The sequence below is a fragment of the Alosa pseudoharengus genome, unplaced genomic scaffold (genome assembly GCF_046254945.1).
Source record: "Alosa pseudoharengus isolate Yale_2024_CS ecotype anadromous, Long Island Sound unplaced genomic scaffold, YU_APseudo_1.1 YU_APseudo_1.1_scf_8, whole genome shotgun sequence".
NCBI lineage: Eukaryota > Metazoa > Chordata > Actinopteri > Clupeiformes > Clupeidae > Alosa > Alosa pseudoharengus.
The window spans coordinates 34,129,427-34,156,266 of record NW_027468870.1 but is presented as its reverse complement, the minus strand read 5'-3'; the positions used below and the strand labels follow the sequence as shown (position 1 = coordinate 34,156,266).

At 44.3% G+C, this 26,840-nt stretch overlaps 2 protein-coding genes and 1 long non-coding RNA gene across 3 annotated transcripts in view; 2 read left to right on the top strand and 1 right to left on the bottom strand.

Moving 5' to 3' along the window:
* abcg4a (ATP-binding cassette, sub-family G (WHITE), member 4a) overlaps window positions 1–10,642 on the top strand; it is a 31,283-nt gene extending 20,641 nt beyond the window's left edge. Inside the window, exons 5-16 of the mRNA XM_076273520.1 lie at window positions 145–277; window positions 451–501; window positions 718–863; window positions 1,369–1,492; window positions 1,826–1,940; window positions 2,220–2,365; window positions 3,328–3,426; window positions 3,774–3,942; window positions 4,643–4,743; window positions 5,058–5,216; window positions 5,657–5,775; window positions 7,348–10,642. Coding sequence (XP_076129635.1) covers window positions 145–277; window positions 451–501; window positions 718–863; window positions 1,369–1,492; window positions 1,826–1,940; window positions 2,220–2,365; window positions 3,328–3,426; window positions 3,774–3,942; window positions 4,643–4,743; window positions 5,058–5,216; window positions 5,657–5,775; window positions 7,348–7,585 — 1,600 coding nt within the window. The 3' untranslated portion in view covers window positions 7,586–10,642. The remainder of the gene's footprint in view (window positions 1–144; window positions 278–450; window positions 502–717; window positions 864–1,368; window positions 1,493–1,825; window positions 1,941–2,219; window positions 2,366–3,327; window positions 3,427–3,773; window positions 3,943–4,642; window positions 4,744–5,057; window positions 5,217–5,656; window positions 5,776–7,347) is intronic.
* A 953-nt stretch (window positions 10,643–11,595) lies between these two features.
* Window positions 11,596–26,840, top strand: nherf4b (NHERF family PDZ scaffold protein 4b). Its single transcript, XM_076274342.1, has 10 exons — window positions 11,596–11,677; window positions 12,854–12,881; window positions 13,382–13,446; window positions 13,780–13,991; window positions 14,502–14,706; window positions 14,888–15,024; window positions 15,120–15,321; window positions 15,780–15,976; window positions 16,392–16,607; window positions 26,128–26,840. Exons 2-10 carry the CDS (start codon window positions 12,868–12,870, stop codon window positions 26,350–26,352), a joined length of 1,473 nt encoding a protein of 490 aa, XP_076130457.1. The 5' UTR covers window positions 11,596–11,677; window positions 12,854–12,867; the 3' UTR covers window positions 26,353–26,840.
* LOC143112094 (uncharacterized) lies at window positions 17,816–20,109 on the bottom strand. Its single transcript, XR_012984670.1, has 4 exons — window positions 19,986–20,109; window positions 18,775–18,976; window positions 18,146–18,236; window positions 17,816–17,998 (listed from the first exon to the last, which is right to left on the bottom strand). It is a non-coding gene; the product is annotated as an uncharacterized LOC143112094 (long non-coding RNA).

Below are 26,840 nucleotides of genomic sequence, written 5' to 3'. Positions count from 1 at the left end.
GAGTGGACGCTCCAACCTGTGGTTAGCATCTCACCACTGCAGTGAAAGAGCCAGGCATTGCCACGCGGCATACTAAAAAGGGTCTCAAAGGGTCTCACCTTTTCTCTGTCTCTCTCTCTCTCTCTCTCTCTCATGTGGTTCCAGGGAAACGGGGATGAAGGGACAGATCCTGGTGAATGGGAAGCCCCGGGACCTGCGCACCTTCCGGAAGATGTCCTGCTACATCATGCAGGACGACATGCTGCTGCCAAACCTCACCACCCGGGAGGCCATGATGGTAAGGTCAACCTGTGATGGACTCATGAATTTTTAAAATGTCCGTCATGATATCATGTCACCCACTGAAACACATTCAGCAGCTATACATCAATCACAACCACTGTATATCACATTTCATGACGGTTATCACCTTACCACTGATCCCACTTGGTTGTTTCTTTGGCCATACAGGTGTCAGCAAACCTTAAGCTCAATGAAAGTATGGAGGTGAAAAAAGAGCTGGTATGTTGTAGGCACTTTTTAAGTTCTTACAAATGTTTATGTTTATTTGTAATGGATACTGCATCTATTTACTGCATACAATATATATACATATATATTGTATACATATGCATATGCTTATTATGTGTGTGTGTGTGGTGTGTGTGTGTGTGTGTGTGTGTGTGTGTGTGTGTGTGTGTGTGTGTGTGTGTGTGTGTGTGTGTGTGTGTGTGACAGGTGAATGAGATCCTGACAGCTCTGGGCCTGCAGGAGTGTGCCCAGACTCGAACCCATTCTCTGTCCGGGGGTCAGTGCAAGAGGCTGGCCATCGCCCTGGAGCTTGTCAACAACCCGCCCGTCATGTTTTTTGACGAGCCCACGAGGTACGCTGCGTCCAGACAGGATCCAAATAAAGCATCAGATGGGACATCTCAGTCCGAGTCAGAGAGGGCAGGAGAGAAGAGGAGGGGGGGGGGGGAAGCTTTCTCATTTGGACCGAGTGTAAATCGTGCGAAAAAAATCTAGAAAGTGGTGTTTCAATTCCATCAGCAGAGAGTTGATTAATGTAACTGATTGCCCTGTTGAAAGATGAAAGTGGTGTGTTGTGTGTGACATCAGCCATTTAGGAAGTACCTCGTCTAGCGAAGCTTTTAATTTAACCAGCTTTTGTCGACAGAAGAAAAACCATGTAAGGCCCTAGACAGCGTCCCTCAGGTATATGTCTCTTAATCGTGACGTATCGCTCTTCACATCTAGCACCAGTCGGCCACGATTATCAGCTTAATCTGTGCACCTCTTGACCGGGGCAGATCAGTTGACCTCTCGCGTTGTTGTTAGCGGCGATGTGCATCTCAGGATTGATGTGAGTTTGTTGTGGTGTTGTGACAGTGGCCTGGACAGCTCCTCCTGTTTCCAAGTGGTCTCCCTAATGAAGTCACTGGCACAGGGGGGCAGGACCATCATCTGCACCATCCACCAGCCGAGCGCCAAGCTCTTCGAGATGTTCGATAAGGTCAGTGACCCTGGTCCATAAATTTGGCAGTCGTGTAGCTATACACTTCCAACAGTCATAGTCCGGGTTTTGGCTGAAGAGATGGATTTGGTGATATTTTCTGTATTTTACAACTCGTAATTGTCATCACTTTGAATCATATTTGTTTGAATTGTGTGGTAGTGTTACCAGTTGTGCTTAACATATGAACTGATTTAGCCATGCCTGATATAATATATAAGAGAGGCAAAAATTATGTATATGCACTGTAATTTTTGGTGGCAGTAAGTTGTGTTTACGTCTGCTTTACTCTGCCTTTGAGGCGCCATAATGATGTATGTGTCCTCTCTCCAGCTGTACATTTTGAGCCAAGGCCAGTGCATATACAAGGGCACTGTCACCTACCTCATCCCCTACCTGAAGAACCTGGGCCTGCACTGCCCCACCTACCACAATCCTGCAGACTTCAGTGAGTGTTTCACAGTGAGAGCGTGTGGTTCATATGGAAGTACTAGTGTGTATTGTTTTTGTTGTGTAAATGTATGTATATGTGTATGAGAGAGAGAGAGATAATGTGTGCGTTTGTGAGTGTGTTGGTTATCTCCGGGTGTAAATGAGGCAGACAGGGTATCAAATTGTGCTGACCACAGCCACAGGTATTTTGCCAGCGAGCGGATTTTGGAAGCTAAACAGCGGGTGCGAGCAGCATATTCAATAGAGTGTCACTCACCTCTTTACCCCCCTGCAGTTATCGAGGTGGCCAGTGGAGAGTACGGGGACCTCAATCCTGTCCTCTTCGAGGCCGTGCAGGGAGGACTCTGCACTGAGGAGGGGAAGAAGAACTCCAGCGACAAGAACGACCCGGCTTCCTCCTGTCCTTCTCAATGTCACACCGTAAGTTGGCCTCCGTCACACGTAGGTCTAGCGTGCAGATGTCTCCCCCTGGTGCGTGAAACCCAAAACTGTAGATCAGGTGAACAGATGAAAGAATCTGCAAACAGAGACTGATGCTAAAAAAACTGTTTTACACTGATCAGCAAGAGGCCAAAGAGTGTAAAGACTGATGAAAATAAACAGAGAGGCGGATGTCTCAGTCTAATCCCATCCTCAGTAGTCCCTGTTGTGAAAGAACTAAAAAAGTAGTGTGACTCTTAGAGGCAGGCTACACCAGGAACGTAACTGAAGCGTTCTGTTCACGCAGCATCTGCTGCAACAATTAGCTTCAGCTATCATCAATGGAACTGGCTACACCAGACATGATAGCGGTGCCTATACTCAAACAAATTAGACCAGCCTTCTATAATTATTTTTACGCTATGTGAACAGAACGCTTCAGATGTGAGCCTGGTGTAGCCTGTCTGTTAGTTGCATATCACTCACAAGAGATTTGGCAAGGCAGTGTTGTTTTAGATTAGATTCAACTTTATTGTCATTATGCAGAGTACAAGTACAGAGACTACAAAATGCAGTTTGCGTCTAACCAGAAGTGCAAAAAAGTGCAATGTGACATACACCGTATACACAGTATACGCAGGTGGTGCATAGAGTATAAGATATATTGTGCAGTGTAGACAATAGTATACAGTTAAGAAGCTGGAATGGTTTACAGTAATATAAATTAACTAGAAATATGTGCAGTGTATTAGTAGTAACCTTATAAGAGCAGAATATAGATATGGATATGCAGTATGAACAACATGTACAGATATGTTCAGTGTAGTAGCAGTAACATTATAAGAGTATTAAAAATAATATAGATAAATGCAGTGTATTAACAGTAATATATTGCAGTAGTGTGTATGAATATGTTTTATTCTCTGATCTCCTCCGTTTCCACTGTGCATTGGCACATTCAGGATGCAGGACACATTGAGAAGCACACCTTTGCCACGAGTACCCTGAATCAGTTCTGCATTCTCTTCAAGAGGACCTTCATCACAATATGTCGGGACACGGTAAGCCTGCTGCTGATTCCAAAACTTCCCATACTCTCCTTCCTGTGTTGAATGAAGTGGGTTAAGAGAGTGAGGGTACAGTATTAAACAATAACTCAGCCAGATGTGGGTGGTAACCACATCAGGGATTCAGATAGGAGACATGGGAGTACAGAAGAGATTCAATCATTTTATGTGCCCATTGTATGTATACTATGTAGGTCTCTATAATAACATTATGTTAAATATTGTAAAATTCTATAGGGGCTTAAAATGCTGCATAGCCATGGAATTTATGGATTTAGTTATTTTTTTGTAATTTGCCATATGTATCTCCATTACAGAGAAAGTGTCTTTTGTTTTAACAGGTACTGACCCACCTGAGGGTGATGTCCCACATCTGCATAGGCGTTCTGATTGGTCTCCTGTACTTGAACATTGGGAACGACGCCAGCAAGGTGTTCAATAACACCGGCTTCCTCTTCTTCTCCATGCTCTTCCTCATGTTCGCCGCCCTCATGCCCACCGTACTTACCTGTGAGTACTCACCTGGTTATGCACCAGGAACAGGGTTTCCACAGTTATGGAAAACCTGGAAAAGTCGCTGAATACTCATAGTCATACAAGGGATGTTGGTAGGGATAGCGTATATCACAGGATTTGATTGCTTCTTTCATAGATATATAATGGTAGGGGAGAGAACACATTTTATCCAATCTTGTTGTCAAAGTCGCATTTCATAAGCCCCAACCTGTGGCATAGAGTAAGCAATTTTATACATATAGGCTGTGAAATTCATGTAATTTTCATTCAAGGTCATTGAAAAGTCATGGAAAGGTTTTGATATGTTGTCAGTAAGATTTGGTGGGAACCCTGCAGGAAACATTCCGATATATCCACTCCTGATAGCCTGTGCTGTGGCCACCGCTAAGTGACTCTGTTTGTGCAGGTGTGGACGGACAGCACTGCAGTCCCAGAACGAGTGGAAATTTATGTCCAATGTGATGTGTCTGAAAGCGAGCTTTGTTTACACTAATGAGCTGACAAAAGAGGTGTTTTATTTATAGAGGATCGACAACGATATAGGATGAACAACATGGTTGATGTTGAGATGTTTTGTGTGTGTGTGTGTGTGTGTGTGTGTGTGTGTGTGTGTGTGTCTGTGTCTGTGTGTGTGTGTGTGTGTGTGTGTGTGTGTGTGTGTGTGTGTTTGTGTGTGTGTGTCATTTTGTAACAGTTCCCCTGGAGATGTCCGTTTTTCTTAGAGAACACCTGAACTACTGGTACAGCCTGAAGGCCTACTACCTTGCCAAGACCATGGCAGACATACCATTCCAGGTTGGTCATCTTAAGTTCCTTCTTATTTGTATGATTCCTTAGAAGGCCCTAATTACTGGAGACACCCAGTTTCATTTTCATTTGAATTGTTCCAGTCATCCTTTTCCTCTTTCATTAGTTGTACCTTGCTGTTTCAATGGATACAATATAGTCAAGTTCATAGTGATATCTCTGTCTCAAGTCTTGCCTCTAACACTAACTGGACAATCTGTCTGTCTGTCTCTTTCTCTCTCTCTGTCTCTCTCACCCTCTCTCTCTGTCTCTCTGTCTTTCACTCTCTCTCTCTCTCTCTCACCCTCTCTCTCCCATCTCAGATCATCTGTCCGATCATGTACTGCAGTATCGTGTACTGGATGACCGAGCAGCCCCCGGAGGCGGCCAGGTATCTGCTCTTCATGGCCCTGTCCACCTCCACTGCTCTAGTGGCCCAGTCGCTCGGCCTCCTTATCGGAGCTGCGTCCACGTCCCTGCAGGTACAGGGTGCAGGGTGCACACACACAAACACACATACACACACACACACATGCACACGCTCACACACACACACATGTGTGCATACACACGTACACACACACACACACGTACACACACACACACACACCCTTGTCCTCTTTGGCAGGAATCTTTTTTGTAGAATACTTTGCTGAAGAATTGTAAGCAGTTTTTAACTTTGGAGAAGCCGTTTTGGAGAAGCCTGTGTACTCCTTGTATATGAGAACTGAAAAACCTCCCCAAAGCCCATTCATGGTTCTGTATAACAACAGTCTAAACACTTTGGTGTAACCATACCAGCTGAATGCTGGGGCCTGTAGTGGTTCCTCCACGAGCCAAAGACAAAGAACCCTATTGTGTCTACAGTACCGTGTGCTTTTTCATTGCCTTATGACTGTTGACTGTTGTGCTCTGCCCGTAGGTGGCCACATTCGTGGGTCCAGTCACCGCCATCCCTGTGCTTTTGTTCTCTGGCTTCTTTGTGAATTTTGACACCATCCCCAAGTACCTGCAATGGAGCTCCTATGTGTCTTATGTCAGGTGTGTCCACTGGAAAAGACAAAAATGCTACTGAAAATAGCCATTAAAGGACAGGTTCGGTATTTTACACTTAAAGCCCTGTTTTCAGATAGTTTATGATTAAATAGAACGTTTAAGATTGAAATTTGGACACATGCTGCTGTCCTGAGAATTTTCGGTTTCTGTGGTAGCGCCCCCCCTCCTCCAGAACGATGCATAGGTGCACTGGAACAATCCTTCCTAAAATGCATTAAACTTTCGTTTACAAAGACGTGAAACTCACCGAGTGGTCAGGGGTGTTCGCTGATATGTTCACACAAAAATCGCTGCAAAAGACGCTTTCCAACAGGTTATTACCATGTTGTAAAACTGTGGAGCTATTTTTCCAAACGCCTCACACCCGTACATTCTTCCGAATAATAGACACTCCAGCCCAGTTGGTGGCGATAATGCACCTTACACCGTCTTGCCAATTACAAGCAAACCACTGGCATTTCATTGAATACACAGAAGAAGCAGAATATCGCTGTCTTGAAGTATTTTGCAACAGACAGCTAAAAATGAGGCGATTTATGCAGTTCCGAATAGCGGGAAAATTTGTGGCAAAAAAAGTTGTCACAGACTTCCTTTCAACGATCCAGAAAGGCTAAAGTTGTGGCTGGAATTTCTGGGGTTGGATGTGAGCACACCTGTTGAGAATCTGCAGAAAGCTGATCACCGTGTCTGCATTTTACTGAACTTCGCTGGAGGTCAAAAGAAATCGCCCAAAAAGCTCTTTTGCCTGAGAAATACAGCGGTTCCCACATTACCTCCTGGGACGACAGAGTTGGAAGAACTTGGGGTAAGAACTTATTTGTTATGTCCATAACCTGTCATGTTCACACTAACCCTAGCCTACATGAATAATTTGGCTACATAATTTTGTACGTTTACTATTTTTTTGGCTGTGGAACTTTCATGATGAAAACGTAATGATTCACGTAGGCTATCATTCACATCGTGCAAGTTCCAAGACATTTTAGCATTAGCCACGGTTGGACGTGACAATAATTTGGATAGCGTAGTAGCCTACGATACCGCGACTGCATAAGACTACAGAAAGAAAACAAACAACCCCATATCCGTTTCCGGCAGCGGAGTAATACCGTACCTCACAGCACATCCAATACAAGTCAATGGAGTTGGACAAAAACTACGATAAAACCTGTTGGAAAGAATCTTTTGCAACGATTTTTGTGTGAGCATATCAGTGAACACCCCTGACCACTCGGTGAGTTTCACGTCTTTGTAAACGAAAGTTTAATGCGTTTTAGGAAGGATTGTTCCAGTGCACCTATGCATCGTTCTGGAGGAGGGGGGGCGCTACCACAGAAACCGAAAATTCTCAGGACAGCAGCATGTGTCCAAATTTCAATCTTAAACGTTCTATTTAATCATAAACTATCTGAAAACAGGGCTTGAAGTGTAAAATACCGAACCTGTCCTTTAAATATGATATAGTTAAATATGAAACCCTACATCTGTACAGTATGTATTTTTGGAATGTATTTGAAGGCCACCTGGCACTGAGATCTCCTTTGATCTCGTTCTCAGGTATGGCTTCGAGGGAGTCATTCTGTCCATTTACGGGATGAACCGGTCAGAGCTGGCCTGCCCCGGGACCATGCCCTCTGGCTTCTGCAAGTTCCAGAAGCCGGAGGAGGTGCTCCAACTGCTGGACGTGGAGGACGCCAAGCTCTATGTGGACTTCATGGTGCTCGGAGCCTTCTTCGTGATTCTCAGACTGGCCACCTACTTTGTGCTGCGCTACAAAGTGAAGTCTGAACGCTGACCGCGGTCAGTGCTCCGACAGAATCACTCTTTGATAATAGGCACTGCAACGTACATGAATGGATGTTGTACAAAGAGACACACATACAAAGTAAACACACACATTCTGACATACACAAACACACTCACGTTCACACACACTACACATTTACACCAACCAATGCAAATTACTTTTGAATCTGTTTTGTACCTCGTATAAATCTTAGACTTGAACAATCAGACTTGAATTAATTTGAAAACTTTTCCATGTATTTTTTTCAATACATGACTAAAATGTTTTGTTTGAAGGTATTGTCCTTTCTGTTATCTTCAGACGATGAAGTGTTTTGTTTACTTTTTATTCACTGCATTTATTTTTTTAAAAGTCTCTACCTTTAGTTTCTCAGTCAAATCTACCTTTTTATATAATCATTGTGTATCATCACTTAACACAGTGTAAATACATTGGGAACTGATTCGCGACGCATGATTCTCTATGGAAGGGGTTGGATGCACTGTCTCTGTCAATGGAAAAAAACAAATGTATGCCCTTCAGTAGCATGTGGACTGGCCGCTAGCCCTTTGCCCTAAAGACCAGGACTCTCAACAGAACACGAGGGATGTAAGTTATGCCCCTAACAGATGGCACTGCGGCCATGTAAGTATGTACTCAAACGTTTTTGCGTGGTTTTTGGTGTGTACTTGGAATAAGAGTCACTCTCGAATGCCTCTTTTGGACTCTCATGGTTTGCATTTCGGACAGAAACGTCAGTGGCACCTGATGTGGGGACTACAATGTATTCCACACTTCACAGGCTTTCATTGTTTTCTTTATTCCAACATTGATAACATGAACTGCTTGTCCAGTGGCCCAGTTTGCACCGAAATGGATGGACTTGCACAGTGGATGTCTGATCTAGTTCATCAATGTGAGAGAGAGAATGAAAAAGAGGACACCTCCACCTTATTCGTCTGTGGCTGTGAGTGTGAATAGGTGCATACCCTGGAAGAGGTGAGCTCTCAGTTGTCATGGGACGCCATGCAACGCCTCATCCCCATCATTACTAACCATTAACTAAGCTTGTCCCAGCAACGGGATCACCCAGCATATCCACCGTTTCCCCAGGAGCATGACTGATTCATTAGGAAAGGTTTGCATCTGCAAAAATGTGTTCCTTTTTTAACACTTGGTGACTAACCTGGAGAGATTGTGTCAACAACAACAGCAATGATTTTTTCTTGGTTCAATTCCCTGCTCAACATTTCCAATCATTTTCTATAAATGTAGACTGTTACAGACTGAACCTTGCAGTTGATAAAAATGTCTCTCTAAAGTGATACCATAACATCTCACTGTATAGAATACCTGTGTTTAGTTGTAGTTACAAGAAGAGGTTGAACCTTCGACACAATGTTCCAAAGCCTAGTGAATGCCATTGTGTCATCAGTTGAACCTTCTACTTCTACTGAGTAGTTGCATTTATTTTCACAGTTACAGTATTCACTGAAAATGTTTCCATGAATCCGTATTCTCTTAGTCCAGGAAACGCTCCAGTCTACCTGTGTTCACGACATGACTTTCTTGGTGGATGGGCTTTGTGTGCAACTATTTTATGTGTCATTTTCGTAAGGATTGTCAGATGTCCAGTGTCGTTAGCCACACTGTTGGATACTTGAAATGCTAGGTTGGCCAATCATTTGTCTCACGGCCAGTTTGGTTTACTGTGACTGCAGTAGTAAACTCCGATGCTTATGATTTGCACCTATATATCTCACCCATATGCTGTACACTCCAGGGAGGCTCCTCTTGACAACAGTGCAATGCAAAGATCTTTGTTTATAATGAAAAAATGTTGAAACTATGAAAATATCTCTGATGATTCTTGACTCTGCTACTTAGTTTGTCCTATAATACTACTAATAATAACCTTGACTATATACACAATGACAGTAGATGTGTGATGCGTAAACAAAAATGTATGTACATATATGCACTTTTGTTAATGTTTCTCAAATGATTTTGGATTAATTTGTATTTATTTTTATTTTTATATGAATATGGAGGGTACTGCTTAGTTGAGTCTGGAACTGGGGACAGCATGATCTCGGAAGCAAAAAAAAAAACGATGTCACAAGGAGCCCATGCTTTTCAATCATTTCGAATTCGAATTTCTGTAATTTTTGTATGCAGGTATTCAGAAAAGTAGTGTTTTACCCAATGATATTAAGTGCTGGCTGAAAGCCATTTAGTGACCCACATCACAGTTGGTAGATCTGTATGGAACAGCTGAAACAGCTCTGATTCATGTATTTTCCCAAAGACAAGGGCTGGTCTTTCCACTTGTGTAAAACCACGCCAAGGTTAGGCAAGGACCATAGTGCAATAACGGGATGCGGTTACAGTTTTGGAGCGATAGTCTAACAACTCACACGAGGGAGGATTTGACTGAAGTATCCGAATCAGGACAGACATTTGGATGGCTCAAGTGACATAAGTGGATGACAGCTGTCTGTTAGAGAATAGGATAATATCTGTTTCTAATAGCAATAGTAAAGTACTGTGCCTAGAGAGTGTTATTGTATGTTATAACCGAATACTTCTGTGTCCTGTGGTGGTCAGACATTTCACAACTATAATGTTGATTGTCCTCTGTTTTCAATTCTATATACATGTTTTCCCCCCTTCAAACTGTATGTGTGTAATACAAGTATTGGGAAACTGGTATTTTGACACCAGGTTTTGGGGGCTCAAAAAGGAACTCCTGTGTGGCTGTGAATTCGAGAGATTTTTTCTATTTGAGATTCTTTGAGGTTCTGCTCGAGATTACTCTTACTCCACCTGGTTTCCTCCAGAAATCTGGTTCACTATTTGAGCAATGCAGTATGCATGCCTTACAAATATTAAAAGCCTTCAAAACTTTCCTCACGTATGTATGATTGCAAATGCTGCAGATTATGGATTGTTGTAATATTTGACAGATACACTGAACTGTATAGATCATTCTCTATTAAAAGCTGTCTACACAGCGGTAAGCTTTTACACAAGCTTTATTTCCCAGCAGTCTCTCATGTCCTGACATTGCTTTCCTCTTGCTTTTCCTTTCATTTCATTTAAGATATATTTGTTTCATCAAATAAATAAAAAAAAGTTCTATGTATTTACATATGTTAAATTATTACAATAAATGCATTTATATATAATCTATTGACCAGCCTTACCAAAAGGCCTGATTATGTATTTATTTCATGTCATGTTTCTTTCTTTAAAAACGTACAAGGGAAGATAACTTGTGGTTTGTTGTTTTCAGCCAAAGGAATCAATATAAGATTACAAAAACAAGTGTGTCTGATCAATTAATTTACCACTGAGTAAGGGTGACCTCTGGTGGCGATTTTGAGCCCCTGTTGCAAGTTGTGTAAGGAGACATGATACAGTAAAACAAATGTCCATTTGGATTGACTACATAGCAAATGACTTGCATTGAGCTGTGATTTTGATAGCCTCTCGCTCCCAAACGTAGGTGTTTTGTTACAGTGGTGTGTGGCTTCTAGTTATTTTAATCACCTTGCTCTTCTGTACTCCACCGTTCATGACTGATATATATATCATACTTTGAAGATGGGAAGTAACAACAGTAGAGGGCCTCTGCCTTGCTCTAACTGAGCTGAACAGGCGCATGACCTGACTTTGGTCTGGAAGGCCTTGAGCAATGTTTCATTTGTAGAGATTCTCTGAGGATAAGCTATAAAGTTTCATAAGGTTGTGTAAGGTGTGTGTGTGTGGGGGGGGGGTCAGTTTGTGGGCACAAGGGGAGTGTGTTGGGAAGACGTGATAAGTCTCTCCCAAATAGCACAGATTAAACATTAAACCTGTGCAGGGTTTTTTTCTACATAAGGAGAGAGAGAGGAGGAAGGAGGAGGGGTTAGATCAGTGGAGGTGACGGAGAGAGGGGGCCCGCCTATCTGAGGCCTGAAATGTTACTCCTGCTATCTTAGCCTCATAACACTCACTGCCCCTGCCCTTCACACACACACCCACACACAGACACATACGCACACCCACACACACACACAGACAGAGGAGCCAGCAAAGAGGCCTGCAATGACACTCCAGGTACAGTCTCTCGCCCTCTCTCTCTCTCTCTCTCTCTCTCTCTCTCTCTCTGTATTATCAATTGGACACTTCAATGCCGTTTCACTTCCTCTTCATAACAGTGCCTGTTGTCTCTTGCATTTTCTCTTTCTGTGAGCACAGTATCTTCATGTGTTCACACCTTAAATCCTCAGATGCCATGAAACTGTAAATAGTTTACCCTGTCTGTTTCTTAGGGCATAGCAACTCACATACAACGTATACTCTCGTCTGTTGTCCTCATTGTTCTCTGTTGTGGTCGGATAGTCCTGTTTCCCTGCAGCAAGAGCTGTTCAAACCATGTCAGAGCTTTATTTATACCACTATATTAGCTTTGTGACTTGGTCCTGCAGGTTTATGGAGAGGAAAAGTAAACACAAGCTAACCTGATGCTAAACAATCATGGCATCTGCCATGGCTCTTTGACATATGCTCCTCAGAGGCTGTTAACCTTGTTTTTACAACTGCTCTGTAATGGCAGAGTTCAACTTTTTACCTAATGAGGTCATTTTGCTTCTTACTTTATTTTTACACAACCTGACATTGAATAGGGGGCGTGTTCCCCTGATTGCGACACCCAGAGAGACAGGATCTCCAAGCCCACAATTGTTACTATTGGCTAAAGGGTGTTTACACTGTGAAAGCCATCACCTCTGGCCTGAGGAATGTCCTCATGATTAGTGCAATCAAAACTGCCCACGGTCCTGTGATCCTACTGCTGTTCTCACTGATGGGGTGGGGGCATATCAAACCAAACCAAACCAGTGAGATGCACACAGACAAGCCTGGCGGATGGGTGGAATGCTTTGTTGTTTACAGACACTCTAAATAAACATACCATTTTTTTACTACAATAGCATTTCAAATCAACAAATATAAGGCTTGCCTTTTCATCAGATGATGAAAGTTAAAGGGGCATAATCAGAAAAAATGTATGTCTGATTAACTTTTGGTCATGGTTAATTAGTTGATTTATGGGAGGACAAAGACTAGGCCTACCTTGAGACTGCTTGATGTAGTAAGCCAGCACCGGTCTCATAGCAGCCTGTGTGTGATAGTATCTGATATGTTTGACTCGTCTGTTTCATACTAGTCCAACTTGAAGAGTTCCTTTCACTACGTCGAACGTCTTTCATTGAAATGTCTTTGTTTCAACAGAGTGGACAGATACCATGGAAGTGACTGAGTAAGTGTCAGTGAAATTTTATATTCTTGAAATTTGAATCTCGTTGCTATTGCTGCTTCTGTGTTCATACATATGAGAAAGACTGAAATGATATTGATACAATAGTGAAAACTTATTGGAACATAACAGACAATTATACAACGGAACACCTGGCCAAAGTCCTGAGAAACCTCCCATGGCCTGGCTATCTGGTTCGGCTATCTTTGACCAGTGCTAACGCTATTGGTTGAGCACCCAAATCGTAGTGATAAGACTCCACGTGCTGGATCAAGCACAACCATTATCTGCCTTGTACTTTGTTGTTCCATTGAAGATCAGTAACATAAAGTCCCCAAGTCTTTTGAGTAACTTTAGCACAAGGTTATAAACATAATCTGTAGGTGTAAAAATGCTGATTATTATGCTTATTCATTACTGTATGTTGTCTCACCAGTACAGTACATTTACTGAAAATGTTTCAAAGAATTGGACACACGTGAAATCCATAAACTCTCTTTCAGCAAATTCACCTTCAACCCAAAGGAGGGAATTGACAACCCAGCAATGACTGAAGTGGCTGAGTCAGGTACGTGCAGGGTTGAGTGCAAGCACATGAAACAGATTCATTGGGATTTCATATCTTTTATAACTTACTCCCTCCTAAACCAGCTGCTACAAATTATGGATGGACAAAATAGCAAATTAGGCCCCTTATCCATACACACTCCAGCACAACCAGTAGAACACAGACCTTTCCATGAGCGCCCCCTCCCTGGACCCTTGGGTGGTCAGTTGCACCATATGAACCCTCCTGACGGCAGATCTGTGTCCTCTTTAAATCGCCTCATGCACTACATGACCAAAAACAAACCACATGAAGTTAGACAAATCCACAGAATTCTCGTCACTTTTCCTTCAGAGGCTGTTGTAACCCCGACGCCCCGCTTGTGTATTTTGAAACGGGAGGAGAGGGAGAGCTTCGCCTTCCGCCTGCGTGTGGAGAGGGGCCTCCTGGGTCACGTGGTCCGGCAGGTGACCCCGTGGGGGGTGGCCGAGCGGAACGGGGTGAAAGATGGGGACCGGCTTCTGGAGGTCAACGAGAGCTTCTTGGATGACGCAAAACATACTGAGGTGAGAGAGAGAGAGAGAGAGAGATAGAGAGAGAGAGAAGGTGGTGGGAGGTCTTAAAATTATCTTAAAATTGACCATTACATTGCAATACATTAAATAAAACAAATATTAAAAACCTCATGAAACTAATATGGATCCTTCATTACAATCTAGCTACGTAATAAATGAACTTAGACAGCCTTTGATTGATGTAATCATGCTTGAAAATCAAGACTGCCTGTTACAGCAGAGATGAGTTGCATGTAACATGTGAATGATTGGGGTCGCCAACGTTTTGTGACATCAAAATAGGGTCACCTGACAGAAAAGGTTGGAAACCCCTGCATTAGAGAGAGAGAGAGAGAGACCGATAGAGAAGTGGAAGCTGTGTCAGTGGAGGACAGAAGTTCCTATGAAACCTGATCAAACAATAGTGGTGGGGACTGATTCCAGTCTTCAGAGGTCAGTGAAACCCATTAACTCCCTTCCTGATTTTATCCTGGCTGTCCATTTCCCCCCTCTCCTAATAAGGTGGCAAGGAAGATCCACATAAGCGGGACACAGTTGTGTCTCCTGCTGTTGGATGGGAAGGCGTACGATCAGGCCGTGGCTCAGGGCTGTGACCTCAAAGCACTGGCCAGAGCCCAGCGAGGAGAGGACTGGGACCCACCCCGTCTCTGCCACATCGCCAGAGACTCCAATCAGGGCCTTGGGCTCAGGATTCTCCCCATAGAGGGTAGGACCCACATACTAGCTAATAGAGGCCTTGATCTCTGTACCTCTGGCGTGTGCAGCTGTAATCACAGACAGAGATAGATATGCTTACAGCTCATTTGAAGGAATAGTATTAGGACACTTTGGGTGTCCTTCATGTGGTGATTTCTACCATTTCTATTATCATTTCTATTGCTGTGAAGGGGAGAAGGGGAAGTTTTCTATGAGCCCATCCAGTGGGGGTCCGGCTGAAAAGGCGGGCGTGCGCAAGGGTGACCACCTGATTTGGCTGGACGGCGCCACCGTGTCTGAACTCTCTCACTCAGCCATCAGCAAGATGGTAAGACCTGGTTTGGGGCATCAAAAATGGACGTTTCAGTCCACTGTATATACAGTAAATGTGTTCTATGGTGACCTTTCACCCCATGCTGCCAGGTGAAGAAATGTGATCAAATGACAGTCCTGGTGATTGACAGCAAAAGTGAGCAGACCTACGTGAGGCGCCGGATGCCCATTCTCCCCTCGATGGCCGTCCCTCACAATCTGCCACACAAGCCCCGAAAGTTGCACCTTGTCCAGGCCCCTGAAGGATACGGCTTCCTGCTGAGACTGGAGAAAACGCCCTCCAAACACAACAGTAAGGAACACAGCACCAAGCAAACACATTTGGACAGCACAACACCAAGACAAGCTTCATGTCAAGGTTCAGACCTAGGACTTTCAAAGTGCTTTGAGACTGTGGGCCTTAATTTGATTGATCAGATGGGCAAAGTGGAAAGTCTTAAGTCTAACTAAAGCTAATTTAATAACTAGACAAAATATATTTGCTAGTTTAACACCACGGGCAAGATATTGATGCGCAAACATTGATGAGTCAGCTCAATGCTCACATTATGTATTTCATGTGCGAGTACTTGCTTACAGCCTTTGTACTAAACAAATTAGGGCCCTGTGTCTATTGTTAATATTATACTATAATATAAATCTATAGAATTGAACTAAAATGTAATTGCTTGCTGTTTGTCTGTCTGTCATGTCTATGTACTGAAATCAATCTTTATTTAACCTGCAACCTGCATGCATGACGGTTCACAGTACATGTGCTGCGTGAGGTGGACCCTGACAGCCCAGCAGAGCGAGCAGGGATACAGGAAGGGGAGATACTGCTGGAGGTCAATGAGGAACTCATCACAAATTTGAAGCACAATGATGTCGTCAACAGGATACGTCAGAGTGGCCAGCAGGTCACACTGACCATCATTAGCCTACAAGGACAGGATTTCTTTACAAGGGTAGGCACCATAATATTGATCTGATGCACTGAAAGGAAAGACCCAAAGAAAAACCAGGCCAGGCAGGCCACTGCAGAGCAGACCTTGACCTTAGAGCAAAATCAAACCAAAAACAGCCAGATCTGAATTAGGATGTAGGACCAAGATATGGTGACCCTCGACCTTGTCTGGTCATTTGAAGTATATGACCTGTAACTAAAGATTACTTTCATAGCCGATTAATCTGTCAATTATTTTCTTGATTAATTGATTAGTTGCATCAATAAAATGGTGAGCAAATGTTGATCAGTGCTTCCAAAAGCCCAAGATGATAACCTCAAATGTTATGTTTTGTCTTTACGTCAAAGATATTTAGATACAGACAGACAGATAGACAGACCATTACAACACTTATTCTGCGTCTTTCTCTCCACAGCTCGGTCTTTCACCATTACTCTTTTATGAAGACACATCTGCTGAGCCGAGTGAAAGTGCTGAACTCCAACAGACTGCTGACCACTGCACTGACCCTCAGTGTGCCCCAGCAGACGAGCCTCCCAAGCCCAGGGTCTGTGTCCTCAGTAAGGGTCCCAGCGGCTATGGCTTTCACTTGGGATGCATTTTCCAGAAACCGGGAACCTACATCAGCCAGGTACTGCACTGATCCAGACCCACACAAAACTACACTGAAAAAAATGACATGCAAGAATTACTTAATTTTATTTAGGTAACCATTTGCACTCAATTTAATTTAGCTACATCCAGCCATATAGATTTAGTTGAATTTGCTTAATATTTTCTTGCAATTAAAGCTAAACTAAATTGAGTAGTTACAACTAAATCAAGCCAAGCAAACTCCAATCAAATATTTTGAGTAAAAATTAGTATTAGGTAACCAATTTGCTTAATATTCTCTAATGCAAGAATTACTTAATTTTTTTTAGGTAACCATTTGCACTCAATTTAATTTAGCTACATCCAGCCATATAGATTTAGTTGAATTTGCTTAATATTTGTATGTAATTTCATTGGTAAAAATTAAGTTAAACTTCAAATTCAGGTTAAATAGTATTAACTTAAATCTCAAACAGAAATGGTATAACTGTCTTTATTAAAACAAATGTTCAACACAGAAACACACATATGAACACACATTGTGACCCTTTGCTCTAAAAAATAATAATTTTCCCGCTCTCAAACCAAAGCAAAAGCAAAGGCAGTAGTGCCAAAGAGAGAGAGTGTGAGCACCAAAAGAGAGAAAGAAAGATTCAATAAATGGTTGTGAACCTTTGACCAAAGCCAAACACCTTACCAGTGAAAGATTGTGTGTGTGTGTGTGTGTGTGTGCGTGCGTGTGTAAGTAAATGTGCCGAGATAGAATGACAGAAAGACAGTGAGAAAGAAAGAATGAGAGAAAGACAGTGAGAAAGAAAGAAAGGTTCACAACCATTTATTGAATCTTTCAAATCAAGTCAATCATGACTGTGTGTGTGTGTAAAAGTGTGCAGAGAGAGAGGACGAACGATAAAGAGAGAGAGAGAAAGAGAGAGACAGCAGGGAAGAGAGAGAAGAGGCCCACTTGCCCATCTAATGATTTGGTTCTTAAGATTGAGAACCTTGGGTAGGAGCTTATCACCATCCATCTGAATGACAACTTTTTGCATGAATTTGTAATAGTATTGAAGAGTTCAACATTGATTCAATGTGTATATGACCCCTAGCTTCACCAAAGTCCTTTTAGGCAAGTCCCTGCACTCGGCAGCCATAATGCAATGCTTTTTTGGCACTCATCGGGCATCCTATTTGGCAGAAATGCGCGTGCGCAAGGCTTCACGACACCAACCTTACTCCAGCAGTTCACAACACATGATTGGAGGATTTTTTGAGTGCTGTGTCTCCTCATTAGAAAGTCTCTGGCTTCACTGCACAGCCTTGTGCAACAGACCAAGGTTCCTCCAAAATGATGCCTCCATCCACAACGATGCCGATGTCCTCATGTTCCAAGGGGTGGTTTTCTCTTGACACCTCCTTGCCATGGATATCCTGTACAAAATTTAAAAAGCTGCTTTAGGTTGACGCTTGAGAAAAGGTACGAGCTGGGAGCTGGCTTAAAGGTTTTTGGCTTAAAAATTGGCATAAAAATGCAATTTTTATTGCAATTTCAACATGCCCTTGGTTAGTGTTACTTACCATGTACATGTATGAGAGAATCATCATCTTCACCAAAATAAAGGCACGGGGTCTTGATGGCTGCCTCCCTCCTCAGATGTACAGTCTCTGTCTGTTCAGATACAGGGATATTAATTATTTTGTGAAAATACAATCAATACTCTAAATAATAATAACCTCTATTTATAAAGCACTTTTAATACGGAAGATTCAGTTCAGAGTGCTTTGCAACAGAAAACAGGCATTTGGCAAGCATTTCTTTCCCCTGTATTGGTTGAAACACACCCCATAATCACATCCCAACGAAGCAGCGCCAGACTTAAATTCTGACAGGAATTGAGTATAACGACATCAGGCTAATAAGTGAGTGTACCAGTTGGGGAAGGAACAATGTGAGCAACGGGAAAATGAGTGAGTGGGTAAATGTATGACGACTCATGTAGTCGTATCAACCCTGAGGAGTCCAGTTATAGTTAGACACAAAATTATAATGCCTCTATCTGTCGCTATGTTGTAATAAGGAACATAAGAGCAATGTGTGAGTAGGGTGACTATAAGTGATGGCAGTTGCAAATAGCAGAAACAGATCCAATGTGATCATTGTATGTAATATGTAAGAGAAGTAAACAATAATAGTAATACAAACTTACACCTTGCAAAATCCTCAAATGTTTGGTCATTTTATGTCCTTTAAACCTTCTTCTGGAACTTATGACCTTCTTCTTCTGGAAAACGGCGGTCACTGGACATCCAAGGTTACGCATCTTTGACCTGTAGCTTGCCTGAATACCCAAGCATCACAGGCATTTCCTGATCCAGTCATCAAGCAAGGACATTTCTCAATACCTGTAACTAAAGATAGAAACACATTTATAATATAAATATAAAGTATACATTTATGAAATATACTTATTTAATACATACACAAATGGTACTAGTTAATCAAACGATTTTGACACTTCATTTAATTGACATTTGACACATTATCTTACAATCTACCAACAATAGCTACACAGCCCTGCTTGTTGGTCTGACTGTCCCCTTGAAGGGAAAACATTTCGAATTTCAACACCATGGAACAAATAAAATGTTCAAGCAATATCTGCTTAACAGGTGCGTAGCATCAGCCTGTCCAGATCTTGCACTGCTGTTGAGTTTGAGAAATGCCACCACCACCACCATGCATATTCAGCGCTGGCGATGACATGAAATAGTGGTACTCCATTACTGACAGAATAAATAAACACGTTTCTAAACCTAGCGTAAATGTGGCTTTTGCCCAACATTGTCCGAGTTATGACCTAACCTAATCACTCACAAAACATGCGTCCTATTTCTTTCCTTTTTACATGTACCTTGGCCTGCATTCTGAGTCTCCAAACAAATGTATTTTGCAAACTCGGCATTGCTCAAGTTAAGTGTCAGTTGACTCCACAGAGGTCGGTGAAAACGTGTTTGGTCTGCTGCATAACGTGTTCGGTTAGCTAACTAGCAACGTTAAGGTCAACCATATTTCAGGCAAGATCTGTGTTCCAATTCAGTTAGCAGCTAATGTTAACTGTACAAACTTTAATGGGTCCACTGAGTTTCAACGACCTAAATTGTCTAACATTAAGGTATATATTCATTTTGAAGTTATTCAATCAATTACGTCGAGGAGGTAATAAAAGTAAGATGAACTTGTTAGCCCAGTTAACATTATATTGGAGTAGAACTGCTAGCAGCTAGGTAAAGGGATGCTAGACGATTTCTTAAATATTCAAGAAAACAGCTCTATCGTGTCAAATAAGGCAATTAAAGACACTCCAAATTTGTAATGGTAAACTGACTGTCAAATGACGTTTAATAATATACCACTTACCGTTAAAAGTCAAAAGCGAAGATTTCAAGTGCAGATCCCTTCAAGCCAACGGAACCGTTTGCAAAATGGAGGACAATCATCTTTTGGCAGCCAAATAAACGCATGCGCAGCACTGCCTCTGAAGCAAAACGCTGGTTACAACTGTAACCGTGGTTCTATGAATAGTGGAAGACCGCCAGAGGCGATGAAAACATAGTGGAAGAGATCATGCGCTCGCGCATTGGCTACGAGAACTTATTGATTGGTTGTCATCTGGTGACATCATGACGCTACAATATATAAGCCTACAGATTCGTCATGATCTTTCTCCAAGGTCATTCTCGCCATCCGAGTGACCAAGGACTCTGGCGGTCTTCCACTATTCATAGAACCACGGTTACAGTTGTAACCAGCGTTCTATTTCATAGTTACAGACCGCCAGAGGCGATGAAAACATAGTGGAAGACTTATACCACCAAGTCACGAGGAATAAAGACCCACAAGCATCACAGTTCAGTTCAACAACTTTATTTAAAGCACACAGGTTAACGCAACAATCCTAGTCCTCACTAGGGAGTACTGCTGCAGAGACCGGAGGAAGCGGAACCACGTTCAACCGGTAAAACCTTGAAAAAGTGCAGGGTGTAGACCAAGCAGCCGCAGAACAGATGTCGGCAAGAGTTATGCCCTTCAGAGCTGCCCAAGAGGTCGCGATAGCACGCGTCGAGTGGCACCTCACAGATGTGGGAGCCGTTTTGCCAGCAGAATGATGCGCAGAAACGATAGCGTCCGACACCCAGTGCGCCAGCCTCTGTCTCGAAATGGCCGCCCCTTTCTGACAGGCCCCGAAGCGCACAAACAGTTGGTCTGTCGTGCGCCACTGCGCAGTCACTGAAAGATACAGCCGTAAGGCTCGCACTGGACACAATGGTAAGCGTGATCCTTCATCAGGCTGAAATGCAGCCAAAGTAATAGGCTGATTGGCAAACTGCGGGGACAGCACCTTAGGCAAAAAAGCAGGGTTAGGCCACAGAGTAACCTGGTTGTCATCTGGTCCCCATCGCATGCACAGAGCACTTACTGAGAGGGCGTGAAGTTCCCCAACTCTTTTGGCAGATGTGATTGCCAATAAAAAGGCTGTTTTCAATGAGATCCATTTAATGTCAGCATGTTCCAGCGGCTCAAATGGAGGCAAACATAGACCGTTGAGAACAGTGTGCAAGTCCCAGGAGGCAATGGCAACTCTCGGCCGTGGGTGCAATCTTTGTGCGCCTTTCAAGAAGGCCACCACTAATTTGTGAGCGCCTAAGGAAGCCCCGTCTATAGGAGCCCTATGGGCTGACAATGCAGCGACATACACCTTCAACGTGGCTGGAGTCCGTCCTTCATCCAGGAGGTGTTGTAAGAACTCAAGCACTGCTGCCACAGAACACTCAGCAGGGCTTAGATTGTGAGCCGCGCACCAAGCACTGAAAAGCTTCCACCTGCTAGCATACATTACCCTCGTGGACTGAGCACGAGCATTTAGAACAGTGTGTTGAACCCCTTCTGAACAATCCATGATGCTCTGGTTCCCCCTAGCGGCCAGACCCAAAGTTTTAGCCTGTCCGGGCAGGGGTGCCACAGAGAGCCCTCCATCTGAGACAATAAGTCCTTCCTCAAGGGCAGAGGACTCGGTGGTCCCATTGTTAACTTTTGCAACAAGTGAAACCATGGCATGCTCGGCCACCTGGGAGCTATCAAAAGCACCCTGTGGCCTGTTTCCTGGACACGACTCAACACTGCCCAGATCAGTGGTATCGGAGGGAAGGCATAAAGCAGGAGGTTCGGCCACTCGTGGGCCAGAGCATCCCTGCCCAGAGACTCTAATTGTTCCCCATACCACAGGGGACAGTGTGTGGTCTGTTTCGAGGCGAACAGGTCCACTGCTGCTGCACCGTAAGTGTTCCAGATCATTTTCACCACCCCTTTGTGTAAACACCAATCCGCTGGCCTCGGGCCCCCCCGGGACAGAGTGTCTGCCACGGTGTTGAGGCGGCCGGGAAGGTGTCTCGCACGCAGAGAGAGAAATCGTGTCTCCGCCCAAGTCAGAAGTGCCAGTGTCAGCTGAAGGGAGGGGAGGGACCTCGTGCCGCCCTGATGATTTATATGAAACACTACTGAAGTGTTGTCTGTCCTGACCAACACATGCTTTCCCACCAGAACATGCTCGAAATGTTTCAGAGTCAGGAAGACTGCCTGTAATTCCAGAAAGTTGATATGGCATCGTTTCATGTGAGGACCCCACTGACCGCTCACTCCTCGATGCTGCCACACACCGCCCCAGCCCATGAGGGAGGCGTCCGTCGTGATTACCTCCCTGCGTGCAGGAGGTGGGCCCATAGTCACTCCAGACAGCAGGAAGTCCTCCCGACGCCAGCGAAGTAGACATGAGCTGCAACTTTCTGTCACTCGTACCAAGGTCTGCTTGTTGTGCACTGCAGACAGGCGTAGCGCAATCAGCCACCGTTGAAAAGGTCGTAAGTGCAGTAGTCCCAGCTGAATGACTGCGGTTGCTGCTGTGAGCAGTCCTGCCAGTCTCAGTAGTTGAAGGTAAGGTATCCTGCATCCTGTGCGGATTCTTGTAAGGGCATGTTGAATTGAATCCAGTCTGGTTCTGGTGAGAGTGGCCCGCATTGTCCTGGAATCCAGGTGCATGCCCACAAAATTCACCGATTGGGAAGGAACAAGGCAACTTTTCTCCCAATTGACCCTGAGGCCTAGGGCTGTGACATGGCGTAAAAGGCGATTGGCATTGGCTGTCGCCTGCTCTGGGGTTGCTGCACACAGTAGCCAGTCGTCCAGGTACGGTAGCACTAAGATGCCTTCCTGTTGTAAGGGTTCTAGAGCCACCTGGATGAACTTTGTAAAGACACGGGGCGCAAGGGAAAGCCCGAAGGGGAGTACTTTGAACTGATACGTTTTTTGCAGAAAACTGAACCGAAGAAACTGCCGGTGCTCCCCCGCAATGGGCACATGAAAATAGGCCTCCTCTAAATCTATTGTGATGAACCATGCACCTGGTTCTATGGCTCGAATCACATCTGCTGTTCGCAACATGCGGAACGGCAAGCGCTTGAGGAACATGTTCAAGCGTCTCAAATCCAGGATGGGTCTGAACCCCCCATCCTTTTTTGGAACCAGAAAATAATGGGAGTAGAATCCCTCCATATGAACCTGAGGGTCTACTTCCTCTATCGCACCCTTCTGTAACAGCTGCTGAACTTCCGCAGTAAGGGCAAGAACTTGAAGAGGGTCCTTCACTATGGTGGGACGAACATGAACACACGGTGTAGGTCGGCGGCGAAACTGCAGGCGGTAGCCCTTCTCGAGAGTCTCGAGCAGCCAACTGTTTGTTGTTATTGCCCTCCAGCATTGCAGCTGAAGTGTTGAAAAACAAGCCACCGCCGACCTTGAGCAGTCAGTAGCGTCTACCTGTGGATTCATTGGCCTTGGGGGGGCGCCGAAAGGGCGGCTGCCTTGCAGGCGGTGGTTGTGGTCGTGCGCCCATAGCTGCACGGGGTGGCGGCGGGGCGGACCTGCGGTGTTGGCCATAGGGGTGCCGGCCAAGATTGTGCATTGGTGCACGCCGCTTAGTAGGCATCTGGTGGGGTGCTGATATGCCTACCTGTGGCTCCTTGAAGGGCGGCCGGCGCTGAACATGTTGCGAACGCGACTCGGTCACCCGCGTCCTCCTTTCCAATGCCTCCTGCGCAGCTGGCCCAAACAGGTGGCCAGGCAACAGCGGTAACTGGCGCAAGTTGTTCCGACACACTTCTGGCAGGGGTGACTGTGCTAGCCAGACCTGTCGTCTCGCATGGACAAGGAGACCCAGAGCTCGCCCGCATTCGCTGGCCATTGCACCAAGTGCCTGTAGAGAGACATCAAGCAGACCAGACGTAGCAACGTCTGGAGTGGCTGTGTCCAAAGTAGAATGTAAGGCCAGGAGCAAATGCCCCATTGAGTTGCCCACACGTCCAAGTCTTGCAACCGTGTTGTAGGTTTTAACCAGCATGCCATCAGTGCGCCTGCATTCCTTGTTGGGGCATCGCACATCCTGGCGTAGGGCTTCATCGGGCGACACGATGAGAGAGGCTACACAGGGCTCCAATGCCGGCATTGATCCAAGACCGATGGTATCTGGCGCGCTCATGGCCGCCAACGTGCGAGCAGCACGATCAGGCCGAAAATTCAAAGCTGACTGAAATGCTGAAGACACAACTTCAGTGAAGTCTTTGCAGTGAGGCACTTGCACGTCCTTTGGCCCTGGCACTGAGCGGCACAGGAGGTTGGTAGGGCCCACTGGGGCCTGGGGCAAGTCCAGTTTCAACCTGGCAAGCGCCATTTTGATGTTGTCACGGATTGATAAGTGTACGGAAGATGTGTCACTTTCATACTCACTGCCACTCGCTGAGTGCAATGAGGACCGCTGTGATGGCGTTAGCGGTGTGTCAGTGGGTGGCTGACCATTGGGATCAATAAAGAGAGATTCTGAGGCTGCCACCGACATAACATCCACTTCTTGTGGCTGCCGGTGAAAGGAATCATTAAGCAATGGGAGAGTGTGGGCACTATGCTGTGCTACACCGCCAGTCTGATCGGTGTGGTCTTCAGCGGCTTTGATGACAGGATCCGATAGGAGTGCCTGCAATTTCAGAACAGTAGTAGCAAGCTCATCCATTCGCTTTTCTAACTTAGCAGAAGAAGATCTGCGCTTGGATGTCGTTTGCTCCAGGTCTTCAGAATGTTTACGTTTGACACCACGCATATTGCCTGCAGCTTTAAGCGAAATCTCCGATGCCTTTGGATAGGCAACTGACAACCGGATTTGCCGTTGTTCAAGGGGCATCATGCTACACTCAGGGCAGGGGTTAGATAGCGCCTCCATAAGATGCTCCATGCCCAAACAGGATGGACAGCGGTCATGGCCATCCAACATGTCCATTCCAGCAAAGCATTGTGTGCAAAAGGCAGAGTGCTCCATGTCACGGAGGTTCAGCGCTGACACGGCGGGTAATCAAGAGTCGAGCTAACTTAATTCACAATATCCACTGAAGCTAGGCGGGGCTAGCAACTAATAGCAGATGTAATAGCTGTGAGCTATTATCTACACCAACAAAGGAACCCTGGAAACCAAGGGTGTTCGTTGGAATAGAAGTAATTGTTGGCTTGCCCGATAATGTAGCTAGCTTACTCACCTTCGTTGCAGCTAGCACTGGTCATAAGTTAGCTACTACTGTCAACAAACGAAGTGACCCTGGACACCAAGGGTATTCGTTGGGAATAGCAGTGAAAAACCAAGCGAGGGAACCCTGGATACCAATAGGTACTCGCTGGCCGAAATAGTGTACTTACCAGAGAAAAGTTCAGTCACTGCTACTGTATATCCACAAGCCGGTAACGTTAACGTCTCCAACCAGATCCTGGAAGCTGAGGGTAGGCTATCCGTCGGGAGACGCGAAGATTCCGAATCTGATTGTGTTGATAAACAACAGCTAATGGGGGAGCATGTACTACTCAACCCAAGTTCAAGTCAAAAACAGTTCTCAGCCAGGCGAGAATGAAAAAGAGAAAGATCATGACGAATCTGTAGGCTTATATATTGTAGCGTCATGATGTCACCAGATGACAACCAATCAATAAGTTCTCGTAGCCAATGCGCGAGCGCATGATCTCTTCCACTATGTTTTCATCGCCTCTGGCGGTCTGTAACTATGAAATAGAACCCTTTTTTCTTGCAGATATTACTTAACTGAAATTAGTTTTTTGTAAAACACAAACAAATCTGAAGCAAACCCCTTTTTTTCTTGCAGATATTACTTATCTGAAATGAGTTTTTGCAAAACACAAACAAATTGAGTATATAAATACAGTTTCATTTAAGAAAAAATTACTACATATCAAAATCACTTTTTTCAGTGTATGGAAGCTTACATGGATGGCAACCTTAGTGAGCCACTGCAAGCTGCCTAGCGGAGCCCCCATAATTTATACTGCACACTTCAACTGGCAAAAGATGGAAAAATGTTTAAATGTCTAAACTAATTTTACAAACTTATAAAAGTCATTAATATGTGTTGAACATTTTCTGACAATGCAGTATCCCCTGTCTTGTTCCCTGCAGGTAGCGGCAGAGGGACCTGGGGGGAAAGCTGGGCTGCTGAAAGGGGATGTGGTGATGGAGGTGAATGGAACAAACGTGGAGGAGGAGTATCTGGAGGATGTGATCGTGCTTATTAAAGAGGCTGGTGATTCTCTCTCTCTGCTGGTCGTGGAGCCCCTGGGATACGAGAAGCTGCTGCAGAGCAGGAATGTCGTCACAGCCGAACAGACAGCTAATGGCTCTTAATTAACATGCACTAATTAAGTATGCACCCTACAGTTATTATATTTTTAACGAGACAGTTGGTTTTAAAAAATGTGTTCATACTTTGAGTCATAAGGTATGTTTCCTCTGACATTCTGAACGAAGTCTGCACATTCAAAGGACTCGGTAGCCATATTTCATACCTTTCAGAACGGTTTATGCTATGCTAAAGTTAAAGAGTCCTTGTTTCAAGACTGCCTGAATTTGCACAGCACATAATTTAGAAATAAATTGAATTTAGAACTATAGTATGTATCACTCCATATCATAGATGTTGCACATTTGCAGATGTTGATGCACTAGATTGTTGCCTGCTTCAAGAAGTAGGCTAAGTTCCATTGTAATATTTCAAAATACAAATAGATTCTAACCTCATCAGTATTTTTGATAAAACACAATCTCCAGTTGATTAAAATACCAAGTGTGTTTTATTGGTCTGAAATGTTTCAAAGATAATTATGGTTGGTTAT

Coding starts and splice junctions, on each gene's coding strand:
- nherf4b (XM_076274342.1), top strand. Junction 13,447..13,779: donor GACTGAAGTGGCTGAGTCAG/GTACGTGCAGGG, acceptor CTTTTCCTTCAG/AGGCTGTTGTAACCCCGACG. Junction 15,025..15,119: donor ACTCAGCCATCAGCAAGATG/GTAAGACCTGGT, acceptor CCATGCTGCCAG/GTGAAGAAATGTGATCAAAT.